Source organism: Lonchura striata, chromosome 4, assembly GCF_050655825.1.
Source record: "Lonchura striata isolate lonStrDom1 chromosome 4, ASM5065582v1, whole genome shotgun sequence".
Taxonomy (NCBI): Eukaryota; Metazoa; Chordata; class Aves; order Passeriformes; family Estrildidae; genus Lonchura; species Lonchura striata.
Window position 1 is genome coordinate 8837698 of NC_140706.1, and position 13999 is coordinate 8851696.

General features: G+C 46.3%; 1 protein-coding gene across 3 annotated transcripts in view; it reads right to left on the reverse strand.

Moving 5' to 3' along the window:
* MXD4 (MAX dimerization protein 4) overlaps positions 1 to 13932 on the reverse strand; it is a 38061-nt gene extending 24129 nt beyond the window's left edge. The window contains exons 1-3 of one of the 3 annotated variants that reach the window (XM_021550769.4): positions 13832 to 13932; positions 13121 to 13217; positions 3925 to 3954 (exon numbers count right to left, since the gene is read on the reverse strand). In XM_021550769.4, the coding sequence (XP_021406444.1) occupies positions 3925 to 3954; positions 13121 to 13217; positions 13832 to 13895 (191 nt within the window). In that variant the 5' untranslated portion in view covers positions 13896 to 13932. Of the gene's footprint in view, positions 1 to 3924; positions 3955 to 13120; positions 13290 to 13831 lie in introns of all 3 variants that reach the window. The other 2 variants (XM_021550768.4, XM_021550767.4) reach the window with 2 other exon arrangements.
* Between the last annotated feature and the right edge of the window lie 67 nt (positions 13933 to 13999).

Below are 13999 nucleotides of genomic sequence, written 5' to 3' on the forward strand. Positions count from 1 at the left end.
TGAGTCTCCCTCAGTCAGCACTCTACACAACACATACATTAAGCTCCTTTGGGAAGAAAGAAAGGTTTGGGGTTTTTCCATCTTTAGGGTTTTGCAAATCACTGTGTCTCATGTATTCCCCATTCTGCTCCTGCACTTCTAAAAGTTCAGGGCTGTCTCACTCAGTTGATCCAGGCCAACTCCGCAGCAGGCTCAGCTTGAGCAGCAATACCTGCTTTTTACCTCCATCTGACTCAGCTCACCAGCTTTTGTCAAATCTGAGCCTGGGGACCTGGGACCTAGATCACACAGCACTTCTTCAGCTCATATGGTGCCAGCCTGGGGACAGCAGCACAAGGCTTGCTGATTCTGAGGTACACTTATTCATCTCCTCACTAATTCTTAAAAGCTTTTATTTAAAAGAATCACGTTTCACGAGCTGTTTTCAAAGACTTTGCCAGGGAAAGGGCAAGACCTTGAACCCCTCCTGCAGCAGAGCTCCTCATGGCCAGGCAGGACTGAATGACACCAAGAAGTCCTGATGGGTTGATCCCAGTATCCTCTGTCAGGGCTCCATGTGCTTTCACAGGAGGTGAACTCTTCCTTGCACAGCCCTGCCCAAGCTGGGGGAGAAGACCACAGGTGAACAGCCAAGGGAAGGTTCTCCCTGCCTTCACAGAGCAGTCTGGAGATCTCAGCACATTTTTCAGGGGGATACACCTTGGCTTTTACCTTCTAATGTAGAACTAGTATAAATTGATGTGAATAAATGAGATTATGCTGTGTCTTTTATAGAAGCTTATATCTCTCATGAATTCTTGGGTGTTTTTTTTACACTATGAAAACTGAATTCCTCTATTCAGCTGTCAGGTCGATTTAAAAATTTCCTTGCAAAAAGTCATGATTACTAATTTACTTATTATTTATATTGCTCTGTGAAAGCCTACAGACCTAATGGTCTGGCTGGAAACAATAAAAAATACCTACATGAATATACATGTTTGTCATTAGGAACTAGTTACATCCAAGTGCACTGTGTAATTATTAAAATATCTTCTAGGACCTCAGCTGTCCCTGGGATAGAAGATTTCTTGCCTTCCTGCTTTTTATTTAGGGTTTTTCCAGTTTCATGGCTCCAAGATGCACACCTTAAATGCACAGGACCAAAACAAGACTGCCATTAGAGGGATGAGTCCTTACAGAGCTTCCCTGTAACAAACTCACACTAAAGTTCTGAGCAGAGTATTCTAGGAAGACTTAAAGCAGATAAAAAGGAATTTCATGTATGAATCACTGAGAAACACTTTACCATAAATACAATCTAAATTCTATCATATAATGAGATTTCTTTTTCTTGGAAATACATTCCTCCTTTAGTGTTCCTCTGAGCAGCCCCTCAAGAGCACACAAAAAGGAGACCCAGCAGTACAAAACACAAAATAAAGTCGTAGTGCTTAATGGCCAAGCCAGCACACACAGAGGTCAACCACTGCCGCTCCCACCGACACTGAAACCGGAGATAAGACCTCTGATGTGCAACAGCAGTGCAGAACCCAACACAGCACCATGTACAGTGAATGGCTACCATGTCTTTCCAGTTACTGGCCACCCTCAGGCAGGACACAAGGGCTGTGCAAATGAGGAAGCCATTTCCCTGCCCTCCAGCAGGCAGTGCAGCCCTCAGACACCACGTGAGGGACTGGGCACGGAGCAGGACACGCGCAGCCTTTCCTCTCCTCCTCCTCGACAGGCTCCTGTGAGATAACCGGGTGTGCCTTGCCAGAGCAGCATCATGGCACTGCTGAGTCGAAGGCGCTGGTCCTGGAAAGGAGACACCTCCAAAATCAATATCCAACATCCAGTGCTTCCCAGCTGGCAGGGCAGGGCTGCACTGGAGGGGGAAGACAGGCTCTGCTGCAGAGCCCAGCTGCTACAGGGACACACCACGGCTGTGAATCTTCCATTAAACCGTGCAAGACACTTCATAGATCTTAATGTAATTTTAGTTAAACACAGTGAAAAACACTAGGATCTGTATTATCTGCTCATACACCCACAGTGCTGGAGGAGGGGGCTGTTAAAAAGAAGAAAATAGAAATTGCAGGAGTCTTTCACACCAATACATCAGGCAGCTAGAACTGTACACACCTCATCTGCTTTTGTGAACACCCATTTGCACATACAAGGATCTTGCACTAATTTGCAGGTTCTCACTGGGAATAATAAAAATCTGGCTTCAAGTATAGTTTAACTGCAGGAGGCACAGCAAGCAGCAGCAGTTAGAAACATTAGTTGTATAATCACAAGGCATACTGTGCAGTTTACCTATTTTGACCTTGAGATGGCAAAGAAAGAAAAGGTAGCAAGGCAAGTACTATATGGTCCATCTACTACAAAGATATAACACAGAACTGAAAGTGACATCAGCGATTGAACAATTAATAGATTCTCCTTCTGGCCCTGCATCTGCTGCAAATGCTGCTGTGCCTCATTTACTGCGCTGCTTAAACATGTTAAGGCAGAGCAAAAGGAAGAAGAAGAAAATAACTGAAGGAAAAAGAAAAGGAATATGCAAATGAAAGTAAATTCTTAATGATGAAGCAGGAGGAGACAAAGAAACTGAACAGAATGAGAAACAATCATAGTTGGGGCCAATTTTTTTTTTTGTTTCTCTTTTAAAGAAGTGTGACCGACTGAAGGACAGAATTTTACATGCAGTTATTTCCCTGAAGACTCTGTCAGCAGCACTTCTGCCCTGTCGATGTCACTGCCTCAGCCAGTGCACTGCATTCTACAGCCCAGGCCTGTGTTTGTGAGCTTCAGACTTCTCCAGTCCCTCTCATCTCTAGGAGGACCACGTGGCTATTAGGCAGAGCTGTAGTTTACTCATATTACAATTAAACTACAGGAAAGCATGTAAGCATGCAAGGGAAGTGATGGTCTAGCTGCTACATAACTGCAGCCACAGAACAACACAAAAAAACCCCCCCATGAGTTCAACCTTATTGTGCCATCAACCACGTTTCACGTATTTTGAAGCATGCAAACAGGTTTAAATCATATCCACACACGCTCCCCTCACTTTCTCTGGATGCACGAAGCCCAAAAGACCGCAAGCTACACAAAAAAATAACAAAACCCACGGAAGGGGCGTTTATGCTGCTGCCTGAACGGGGAGTGAAAGGCAGCGGCCGCAGGAGGGTGGCCCAGCGGGAGGGGAACGGCAGAGCCAGGCGGCCCCGCTGTCCCGTCCGCCGGAGCAGCGCTCCCGGAGCCCTGCTGCACACACCGAGACACGGCACAGCACCCGCTGAACGCCGCCCCCGGATCGGGCAAACCCGAGCTCTGCCCCGCCGGCTCTGAGCTCTGTCCCGGCCCAGTCCGGCTTTTCCCGGAGCCGGCTCAGGACTGCCCGCTCCCGCTCCCGTTCCCAGCTCAGCTCTCCGGGCAGGACACGCACCAGCACCGAAACAGACGGAGGGGGAAAACCGATCCGTAGGTACTCACATGCAAGATGAAAATTAACTGCACTTCAGGCATACTTTAAAAGAAACATAAAATAACCCTGTATGACTGACGGCATTGTTCCCGAAAATCGTTCACCTTAATCACAAAAATACTTTGTACTTACAGCATTTAACACCTCTAGCAAAGAGTTGCTGCAATCAGATTCTTTGTTAGTAACAATTCGGTTAACCAGTTACTGCATTAATCAGTCCAAAGCTAACTATAAGGGATGTTTTAAAAAGAGCGTACCAAACAATGGGGGGAAAAAAGCCAAATAATACTATAACTATTACATTTTAGTTGATAAAAAAACCAAAACCAACTTAATAAATTATTCAGTGCAGAATCAAAACAATTTCAACAAAATGTTCTTCAATAAACACAATAATTCAAAGGTCAGCCATGTATCTTTCAATGAGCTTTTTTTTCAAGACTTACCTATGTTTTTCTAGTTCGTTGTGTGATGACCTATTAAAAAGAGAAAAGGACTATTAGAGAAACGAAAAATAAACCAAGATTCATAATATTTAAAAGCCATTCATAATATTTAAAAGCCAATACCTGCATAAGTTGCAAAAAACTTCTTTAAAATACGTATTTAACATGGATTATGAAACAGCTTTTCTTTTAAATTGGTTCACTTTTAGATTCTTCAGGGTATCAACTTAATTTCCATGAGTAAACTGTAGGTTTGGGGGGAATTATAATATATTTGCATTTTTAGTGTTCTATACATCCAGAGACAGAAATGAACATTAAAAACTGAGCAGGTTAGTAATGAAAACAGCCCACGAGATTTTTATACATAAAGAAAAATTATGAGGATGCAGAAAGTGTTCCAAGATCTAAATGGGAACAGGTAATAGCAAAAAGCACCCAAAAAGCAGCTTTCAAGTCCATGGAAATGCAGAAAGAAAAATCAGCAGCTAATCACTGATGTTGTTGTTGACATCTTAATGGCAACAAAACAGGAATCCTCTTAATTCTTCTCGGTCTACAATGAGAAAATAAAACCCAAAAAAATCATAGTCCCTGTACTGACCACAGCAGCATGTTATCCTTTTCCAATCTACTTGGATTAAAGATTTCTTTTTTCTTCTCCAAAAATCCAATGCCTCTGTTTCTTTGCCATTAGAAGGCAGCCCTAAATTCTTGGAGGATTTTTTTTTTTAAACTGATTCAGCTAAAAATATTCATTTTATTTATTTACACAGCTTGGATTAAAAACATTCCTAAAACGAAGTTACTGTTGCCGCTTCAGAACCAGCAATTTTCCGTACTTTCAGTTTTGTCCCGCTGAAAACATGCCCAGCGCATCAGGATCAAACGATGCAGAGGCGGTGGCAGCTTTTTGGGCTGGCAGATTATGTCAGAGCAGCTCTGCTGGAGCCTGCTGCAACCCCAGCCTGCAGCTGGGCACAGGGTGCAGAGTGAGGTCCCTTTGCACAGGCCAAGAGCACGGTCCCCCCAGGGAGCAGAGCCATCCCAGGGGGATTAGGGAGCCTTCCTGCACAAATGCTGCCCATGCCGAGCTGTCCTGCTCTCCCTGCACACACCGAGCTGCTGGATTCTGTACCTGGGTGTGACTGATGGCAGAACATCACTCTGGCCATAAAGAGGGAAAAAGAAAACAAAGCTCACACAAGAAACATCCAGTGAACAAACCCACAAGCAACTGATCTCAGGCCAGTTCCTTGCTGATCCTGCAAGGAACCAAGTGAACTGCCCCTCTGCAGGTAAAACTGAAATGCATACAATGTTCAGCACTGATGCTAATCTACTCTCACCATAAAGCATCTCAAGACATCAGTTATGTCAACCATTACCAGGCATCTTTTTCTCAAAAGCCTAAGAATTATTTATGTATTTTTGTTGCATCAAGTGAGCCATGATCAAGTAACGTGTGTATTTCTATAAGGCCATTTAAGTGCTCCTGACCAATGCAGCAACACTACAACTGTTAAACACATTTCCTGTGCTACATTAATAGGGCAAGGTGGGCTTGGTCAATCTTAAGATGATTTTGTTTTTATATTCTACTCCTACTCTCCGCACAGAGATCAGACTTTCTTTACAATCATTTCTCCACACCAATGTTCACAAAAATTGACAAAGACCATGCTAAATCCACCAGTCTTTATGAAAACACATGGAAAACACAAGTTCAATAGGGAACCATTGTCCCCAAACACCCTCAACAGGCCTGTCAAAGGCACTGTTTGTAGGGAACTTTAAAACCAGAGAGGAAATACAGGCCAGCCTGGATTCCTCCCTATGACATGAACTCCTTGACATTTCTGGCAATTAGACACAAAGGTGAATGCAATCACTCCAACTGGCCCATTCTGAGCTGCCAGCTCCCTGCAGCTCTGGTGAGCACATACGGGGACAGCACAGGAACCACCGGCCAAGAAATTCTCTCAGCTGGGCTGAGAGAAGATGTCACAAGCAGCTGACAGTCCTGCACACAGCAAACCTACATAGCACCTGTGGCACAGGAAGGGTGACCCTGGCATTCTCCTGAGGGATGTCCTGCCAGAGCAGCTCTGGAGCACACAGCCGTGGGTGTGCCAGCTGCCAAACGGAGCAGCAGTGACCATGTGCCTCTTGGCAGAGCTCTTGGGGACACAAAAGCCTCAGCAACGCCTGCAGTGTGCAAACGTGGGCACCAGCCACACACTTCAGGAGGTGTCAGGGGCCAACTAACACCCCAACCTTCAGACCCCAGGTAGAAACCAAAACCAAGAGTCCATTTACCTGAGAATTGCTCCATCTACAGAGCACGTTAAATACCCTATTACAAAGCGTAACAGGGATGTCTTTGGTTGGGTTTGTTTTCAGAAGAGATGAACTTCTCTTGAAATACTGGTTTTTATTTCCTTCACTGTCTACAGCACAGTATATTGCAAGAATATACATCTCCTGCTGTTTATGCAACCTAAATTGAGAGAAAAAACATAAGAACTGGTCTCCACACAACCCAGTACCCTGTTTCAAAATGGAGTCTTTCATTACTTCAGTAAAGATAAGATGTATGTCACAACAATAAGATATATGTATATACGTATTTATAAGGGAGAGACAGCTATCTGGCTGTGGTTTGCAGGCAAATGGCCTGTGGAACCTTTCAAAAATGGCTTCAAGAGAAGGAAGACTTCTGGTGTTTAACTTAGGTTCACTCAACTGAGTTTGTATCTCCACAAAAAGCTTGGGGAAGTTGGGAGTAGCAGTGAGGAAAAAAAGGTAAAAAGGTTCAGATAAAGGGAAAAAGCCAACAACAAAAAACCCACAAAATCATAGGTTCAGAAGGAAGGGATAACGAACGCTGATGCTTAGACTATGCTGTTGATCTGAGACAGCTCTAGTATCTCTTTAGCAAATATCAAGCAGTTCACTGACTATAAATTTTATTTGTGAAAAAATTGTCAAAAGAAGATTTGAAGGAACAAAGAGGAACCAAGGAAATGCAGCCATTGGTCTGCAAGATCCTGTGCTACTTCGCACAGCACACCCCAGAGCCATCCCCGTCCACCACCTTCCTTTCCCCAAACAAGAATTCTTGGTATCGGATTTCAGCTTTTGGTTGATTCAACATTCAGCAGACACACCTAAGAAATTTGGACAGGTGCTAACAGAGATGGCAAGACTAACACAGAAAAGCCAAGTGCCCCTCCACCTCCCCTGCTGCCAGTTTATGGGTGAGCCAGCAGGATCTGGTCACAGGCACACTAGATTGAGATTCCTCTGTATGCGGGATGCCCTGCCTGTTTCAGTATTCAGCTTCCCTACTCCTCCATCCATCTACCCCACCAGACAGGGCATTTGCTCAGCAGGAAGCCAGCAGCTCCTGATAAAAGCAGGGATGTATGGCAATGCTGCTGACATTTACTGCCCCGTGTTAATGGAAGCAGGTCTAGACCGTGACTCACCAATGCACTTCCAGTTGCCAATGCACTTTAAAGCACTACAGGAAGCAAAGCAGGGTAGGTAACCAAGCACTTGAAACAGTGGCAACACCTTACCAGTGCCAGGGCTTTCTGGTGCAGGCAGAACTGCCAGGGTGTGATACAGCCCATGTACAACTCCACCTCAGGTCATGCAGCCATGTGAACTACACTGCCAGCACTTCACCTTTTGTCCAGGCCAAAAAAGTAAGAACAAAGAGAACAGGAAGCTTTACAAGGTGCTACACCTTAAGTGTCTGCATCCAGTTCCCACTCCCAGAAGTGCAGGTGGGTAAAAGCACAAAGCTTACACCTGCAGTCTCATGTGAATGCGACTGCTGTGCAGCTTTTCATTGGAAGGATCCAGAATCACTTCCAGGAAATTCCCTGTCCACATACCTAACCTGCTGTGGAATGAACCTGGAAATACTACAGTTCACTCCACAAAGCACAGATAAACCTGAACATAAGCACACATTCTGCCTATTATTCACTGCTTCTGGGTTGTTGGTTTTTTCCATTTCAAACTGGACACATTGCTTACAGCCTGTCAAAGAAACAGCCTGTACCAAATTAATCCACTAAAAATTAATTTTGTATTCTCCTCATAGCAAAATTAAACTGGTTCTGCAGATTCAGCTGGGATCTGGGAACCAGGCACACTGGCACAGCCTTGATGCAGAGTTCTGGCTCGAGGATCACATTCAAGTTGGTGCTGCCACATGTTTGCAGTGGCCAGGTCTGAATGTGCTTCTAATACGGTGGCAATTTGTTTTCCCCAACTGCACAAGCAGTGCAGCTCCCAAACATTGCAGACCTACTGCAGTTCCTTAGGGTGACAGGTCGATGGGTGAAAGCTGTTACATTGGGACTAAAATGCATTATTTTGAAACCAAATGTGGCAATATCAATTGCTGTCCTAGCTTCAGGAAGGCAAATGAGAAAGATCTATCGAATTCAAAAATCCAGGTGAAAATTCAGAGGAGCTGTGTCTGCAGAGTCTGCTTTGCAGTGTTTCATTCTTGGCCTCTCACAAAACACAAAAAAAAAAAAAAAAAAAAAATTAAGGAAAAATAAAACAAAAATCAGGCGCCGATCCCTAAGCTGCTTAGTGTGGGCACAGAAAAACATCTGCAGAGAGCAAGGGGCTCGCTCTGCGGGCCACAGGTTCACCTCCTCCACGAGCCAACATCAACAGAGGAATTTGGACATTAGGCTCTGTTTTTATTTGAAAATCCAAATGCTGCTTTCATCTTTTTCTGCATATAACCCTTTGCCAGAACACAGCACGAAGTACATGTCTATTTATATAACATACAAGCAAAAATATTAATTAATTAATAGACACAGAAGATATATTTATAAACTGGCATTTATTTTGCTCCCCCTCGTTCAATAAACCAGCTCCTAAATTAACAGGCCAAACACACTGCATCACCGACATTCAATTCCTTTCTCTGAAAGTAAATTTAACTGTGACCTCAGTAGACTGGCATCTAACACTAAGATTTTGCTTTTCATTTTTACCTTATTTCTGACTCTTTCACAGTGAAGCAGCTGCCTGAGCTCCCTGGTGGATGGGCAAACACACACCTCAAACCCACACACAGCTCAAGGTACCCAACACCTGGTGAGTGAAACTGCAGCTAGGGCAGAAGAAAGCCCAGTCATCTGCAGGATGGTATGTTCCTCTGTAAGAGTGCTTTGCCTTGTGAGCAAACGTCACCAAATTTCAGATTTGTGTCGCATTCCTCCTCGGCACATCGCATACGTGTCACCTGTGTGTTTCTTTGGAGCAAAAACCAAGCTTGGCTTTTTAATATTTGCTATTAACATTTCCAAGGTACAACAGCAATAAATCCAGCTCTATGTTTTATGCCTTTTTTAATTCTAAGTACACCTTAACAAGAATTATTAGACTGCATGGCACTGCTGTAGGAACTACATACAGCCACTGCTCTGCGGAGACATTTATTATACTGTAGTCAAGTACCTGATAAGTATTATTGTAACAAGATGTGACCTAGGTTTACCTCCCTGCAAAAGATAATATTGTGGCTTTCTCTAATCTCTGTCCTCTTCACAAAACAAGAATCCAGTTTCATTTGCCAGAGGATTTTGGTCAAAATTACTGGGGGGAAACAAGTCTGAATCTCAGCTGAGGACATGGTACAAACAGCAAACCAGAAAGAAAACAAAGCATTTTGGTTTGTGTGACATGGGAAAGGGCACATCACAGGAAACTGAGAAGAAAACATGTAAGATCAAGACATTTTAATATGCAACAGAAACAGAAATGGCTAAAAACTGTATCTGATTGCTACCAATAACACCAATAATATTGTTTATCAATAAACTGCTAACAACCACTTTTAATTTTGATTCAAAGCTAACAGTGGACAAAGCAAAACTGTTAAATTCCTACAGCGGACAGAAAGCTTATAGATTTTGGTTAATTAAATGCAATTCTGCTGGTATTTTTCCCTGCACAAATCTCAACCTGCCAGAATTACTTCTCACTCAATTGCAGTCAAGAGGCCAGCAAGCTTTTAGCCCAGAGCCGAGCATCCTGTCCGAAGGGCTGGCAGCCTCCTGCCCCTTCTCCTGTGGGTCTGGGCCTTGCCAGCCATCCACAAGGGATGGAGGCCTCTCATCAGTTTCTTACATGAACATCACCAGCACCTCAGCAGAGGAAGGAGGGGGTCCATCAGCACCCTTGCTGAAGCCCAGGGCAGCTGGAATCCATCCCTGCTCGTCTCCCAGCCCACGGCACCTGGCCAGCACACCTGTGCTACACGGGGTACGCTCTTCCCCCCACAGGCAGGCACACGAGGGGGAAAACACAGAACAAAGAAGAGTACAGCATGCCAGGCTTCCTCACATCTGACAGTTTTTCTCCTCCTCCCCTCTTTTCTGATTTTCCAAGAATAAGGAGATGTTTTTCATGCTTTTCTATATGTATACCTCATAAGGCATGAAAAAACCAACGTATGTGCATATATACATCTCTCACTTTTTAAATTGATCAGATGCTGCAAGCAGCAGGATACAAAAATAGATAATGAAAACAACAATGCCCCTGCAGATCCGAAATGTGCAGTTAGCTGCTCCTTTCCTACTCCTCCAAATGTATTTTTAATCCAGAAAAACAATGAAATAATAAGGCATGAATTTCAGACATGTATGCAATCAGATGCCTCCCTGCATCTAATGCTCCAAACCCAGTGAGTCTGGAAAATGGTTAAAGTGGAACAATATGGACAAACACTTTGCTCGGTGGTTCACATCACCCACGACCACTCCAGATCCTCTGAACTTTGGCCAGTCGTCTCCCTCTGTTAATCTTTGAGTTGCTTAGGAAGAATTAACCATGTTTCCAAAAATCCACTCTAGTCTGGGGCTCAGCCCCTATAGCCTCTAAGCTCCAAATAATAATAAAACAGTGATGCTGGTGTACATCATGTATTTTGCCCTGCATATTTAAATTCAGGGATAATTTCTCCCCTGCAAATTTAAGTGTGCAGGCAAACGTGAGCAACGATTGCTGGACATGGGTACAAAGCCCATAAAGACAATGCAGAGGTACTCACAGAGCCCTGCTGCTGCCCCTCTGTCCCTGAAGGTACAGTGAGATGCATTAATGCAACGTCCCTCTGCTTCCCACACCGGTCAGCAAGCCTGGTACCCATGCTGAACCAAACCAGCCACTGTCCCAGCAGTGCCTGCACTGGAAACCATTCTCTGACAAGCACTGTCCTGTCCTGTAACACCATGACCCATCACTGCAGCTAGGAGAAAAGAAAGTGTGAGTAAATGTAAACCTTGCAGGATGGCGTTTTTGAAGGCTGCACTGCTACAGAGTGAGAATAGAACAACACACTAAACAGGTAAATAAATACAAATCTGCAGGCAGAAAGAAAAGCAGAAAGGTAACTGCAAGTGGATGTGTGCGCCTCAACTTCAATAACACTAGCAAATCTGTAACCAGAAATCTTTTAATTCTACTGTGTTTGATAGATTACAAATCCTCTCCTAAAAACTCCTGAAAGCAGCTTACAATTCAGACAAATAACTATTTTGCAGTGGATGACAAGAGCCCTAAGAACGGAAACGATGGAATAATAGCTCTGTAAGTAACACTGATTTCTTGAATGCAAGAGAAAGACAAGAAATCTGTACTACTCGAGGAGAAATTTACACCTTATGAAATGTGTTTTAAATTTTTTTAAAGACAGTGAGCATACTTTATATGAAAATAATTAAAAATCTTAAGGAGCAAAGTGTCTCAGGATGCAAGACACTCCTCCCACTCCTGATGACTTTCTCTTTTAAAATGAACTGACTGTCTTCTCATGCTCCATGATGAGACAAAGAATTCAACTTAAACTAAAACCGAAGTAGTACTGTAATTAGCAGCCCCCAAAATGGTTGCCTTGCTCGGAGCAGGGGCATGGGGACACAATTTGCTCCTTCTCAGTAATCCTCCAGACACACCGCTCGGCCGCAGCAGGCACCACCAGGGCGCTCAGCAGCTCGTGTTTTTGCTCAAGGAAGGAGTCAGTTCGTCAGCTTTTGATTTCGGTTTGCACCTTGGTGCCCCACGAGCAGCTCCTGGCCGTCTGCCGGGCACCTCCCCAGCACCAGCCGACCCGGCCGCAGGATGCCCGCCGAGACTCACTGCTCCTTTGGAAAACAAGTCACGTGCAAAGCAAGTTCATTTTAGGCTATTCTAGAGGAGCCACCATCCAGCATGACCACGCAGAGCGGAGCCTGCGCTGGGGAGAGCATCGCTGCCCCGGGACGGAGCAGGCCCAGCAGGGCACGGTCCCCGCTCCTCTCCGGAGCAGCCCCGAGGAGCAGAGCCGAGCCCAGGGCTGGGCTCGCTCCGGGGCAGGGCCGGCAGCGTCCCCGTAAGACAGACAGCCTCCCGCACGTACACAGCCGCTGCCCCAGCAGCAAACAAAGCTGCAGAGCCTGCGCACAGCCGCGCTCGGCTCCTGCCATCGCAGCGCAGGTAGCGGCTGCGGGGCAGCGCCGGAACCGAGCGGCGGAGCGGCGAGAGCCGGGATCGACAAGGAGCGAGCCGCGCAGCCCGGCGATCTGCGTGCGGCCGCCGGCCGGAAGGCTGCGAGCGGAGCTGCGGCACGGCCCGCGGGGAGGTCGGGCTCGCTCCGGCAGCTCCTCGCCCCGCGCCTCCCGGACAGCCCGCAGGGCGGGCGCAGTGTCCCCGCCGTCCCGCACACGCTCCCGCCCCGGAGCCCAGCGCCGCCGCAACCGGAGGCTGCATCTGCTCCGGCTGCCGTGGGGGAGGCGGCCGGCTCGCTGCCTGTAGTTTATAAATGAATGCCGGGGGGGAAATTAGGTGCCATGCAAAGAGAAATCTGGGTGGCGATTATGGTGTTTAGGTCTGCAGCAAAAGCCGCTGTCGGCGAGCGCGGAGCAGAAGGAGCGATGAGGGCGGATGGGTCTGAAGTGCAGTGAGTACTAAGGAGATGGTGTACGCGTGGCAGTGTTTATATGAGAGATCAAAACAGAGCCAAGCCCATCCAGGGGAAAAATGGCGACTACCGGGATGGGGAAAACTGAGACACTGGATTAGTTATTATTTTTCATAAATGTATGCACTGCACATAAGCTAGACACATTGGAAAAGCTGACGATTCATTCTGAAAAAGCGGTGCGTCTATTACCTGTTATTCTGGGATTTTCTGGCCATGGTGCCTGCCTTTGTTTTCTTTCTGGAATAGTCACTATCGAAGGGTAACACTGATGCATAGCCATGTTCTGCTTCTAGGGACAAAGTCAGCATTAGTGGCAATATATTTTTTCCATGCAATTTTTTCCTCCTTTGCAGGAACGCTAGGGTAAAGAACAGAATTTTTTCCGGTTGATTTGTTTGGATTTTATTCTGGCATCTCTTAAAGAAGCGAGACAAAAAAAAAAAAACAAACCAAAAACCATAACTCGGTAAACCAAAGGGGAAAAAAAAAAAACAACACCGAAGTGTCGAAATTAGGAGGATTATTTGAGTGCACATTAAAAACGAGGCGGATCATGCAAACCCTTGTCACGCTGCGCTGGGGGAGGGGAGCTGCCATACAATCACCGACTGCCACACACGGAGCGGCGAGAGGGATCCTGAGCGCTGCCACACGCTCCGTCCCCGTCCAGGGCGGCACAAACAGCCCCCTTCTGGCTTGCTTGGGGGGTTATATATTTTAAAAAGCCAAGATCCGAGCAGCGGTGCTCCCCCAGCGCGGTGCCGCTGGCGCAGCCCGGGTCCCCCCCGGGCAGGTGCGGGCTCGGGGCCGCTGCCCCGGCCCGGCCGCCGCACAACAAAGGCCGAGAGCGGCTGCGAGCGCCTGCGGGTGCCTGACCGACTGCCCGCCTGCGCCCTGTACCTCGGTCTCTTCGCTCCAAGTACTCGGCCGCTTCCAGGAGGATTAACAGGGAGTTCAATTCCATGGCTGCCCGTCCCGAGCCCCCCGCGCCGAGTTCACGCGCGGGGACTCCCGAGCCCCCGGTTTTAAGGCACCTCGCTCAACCTACATTTGACACACAGCAGACGG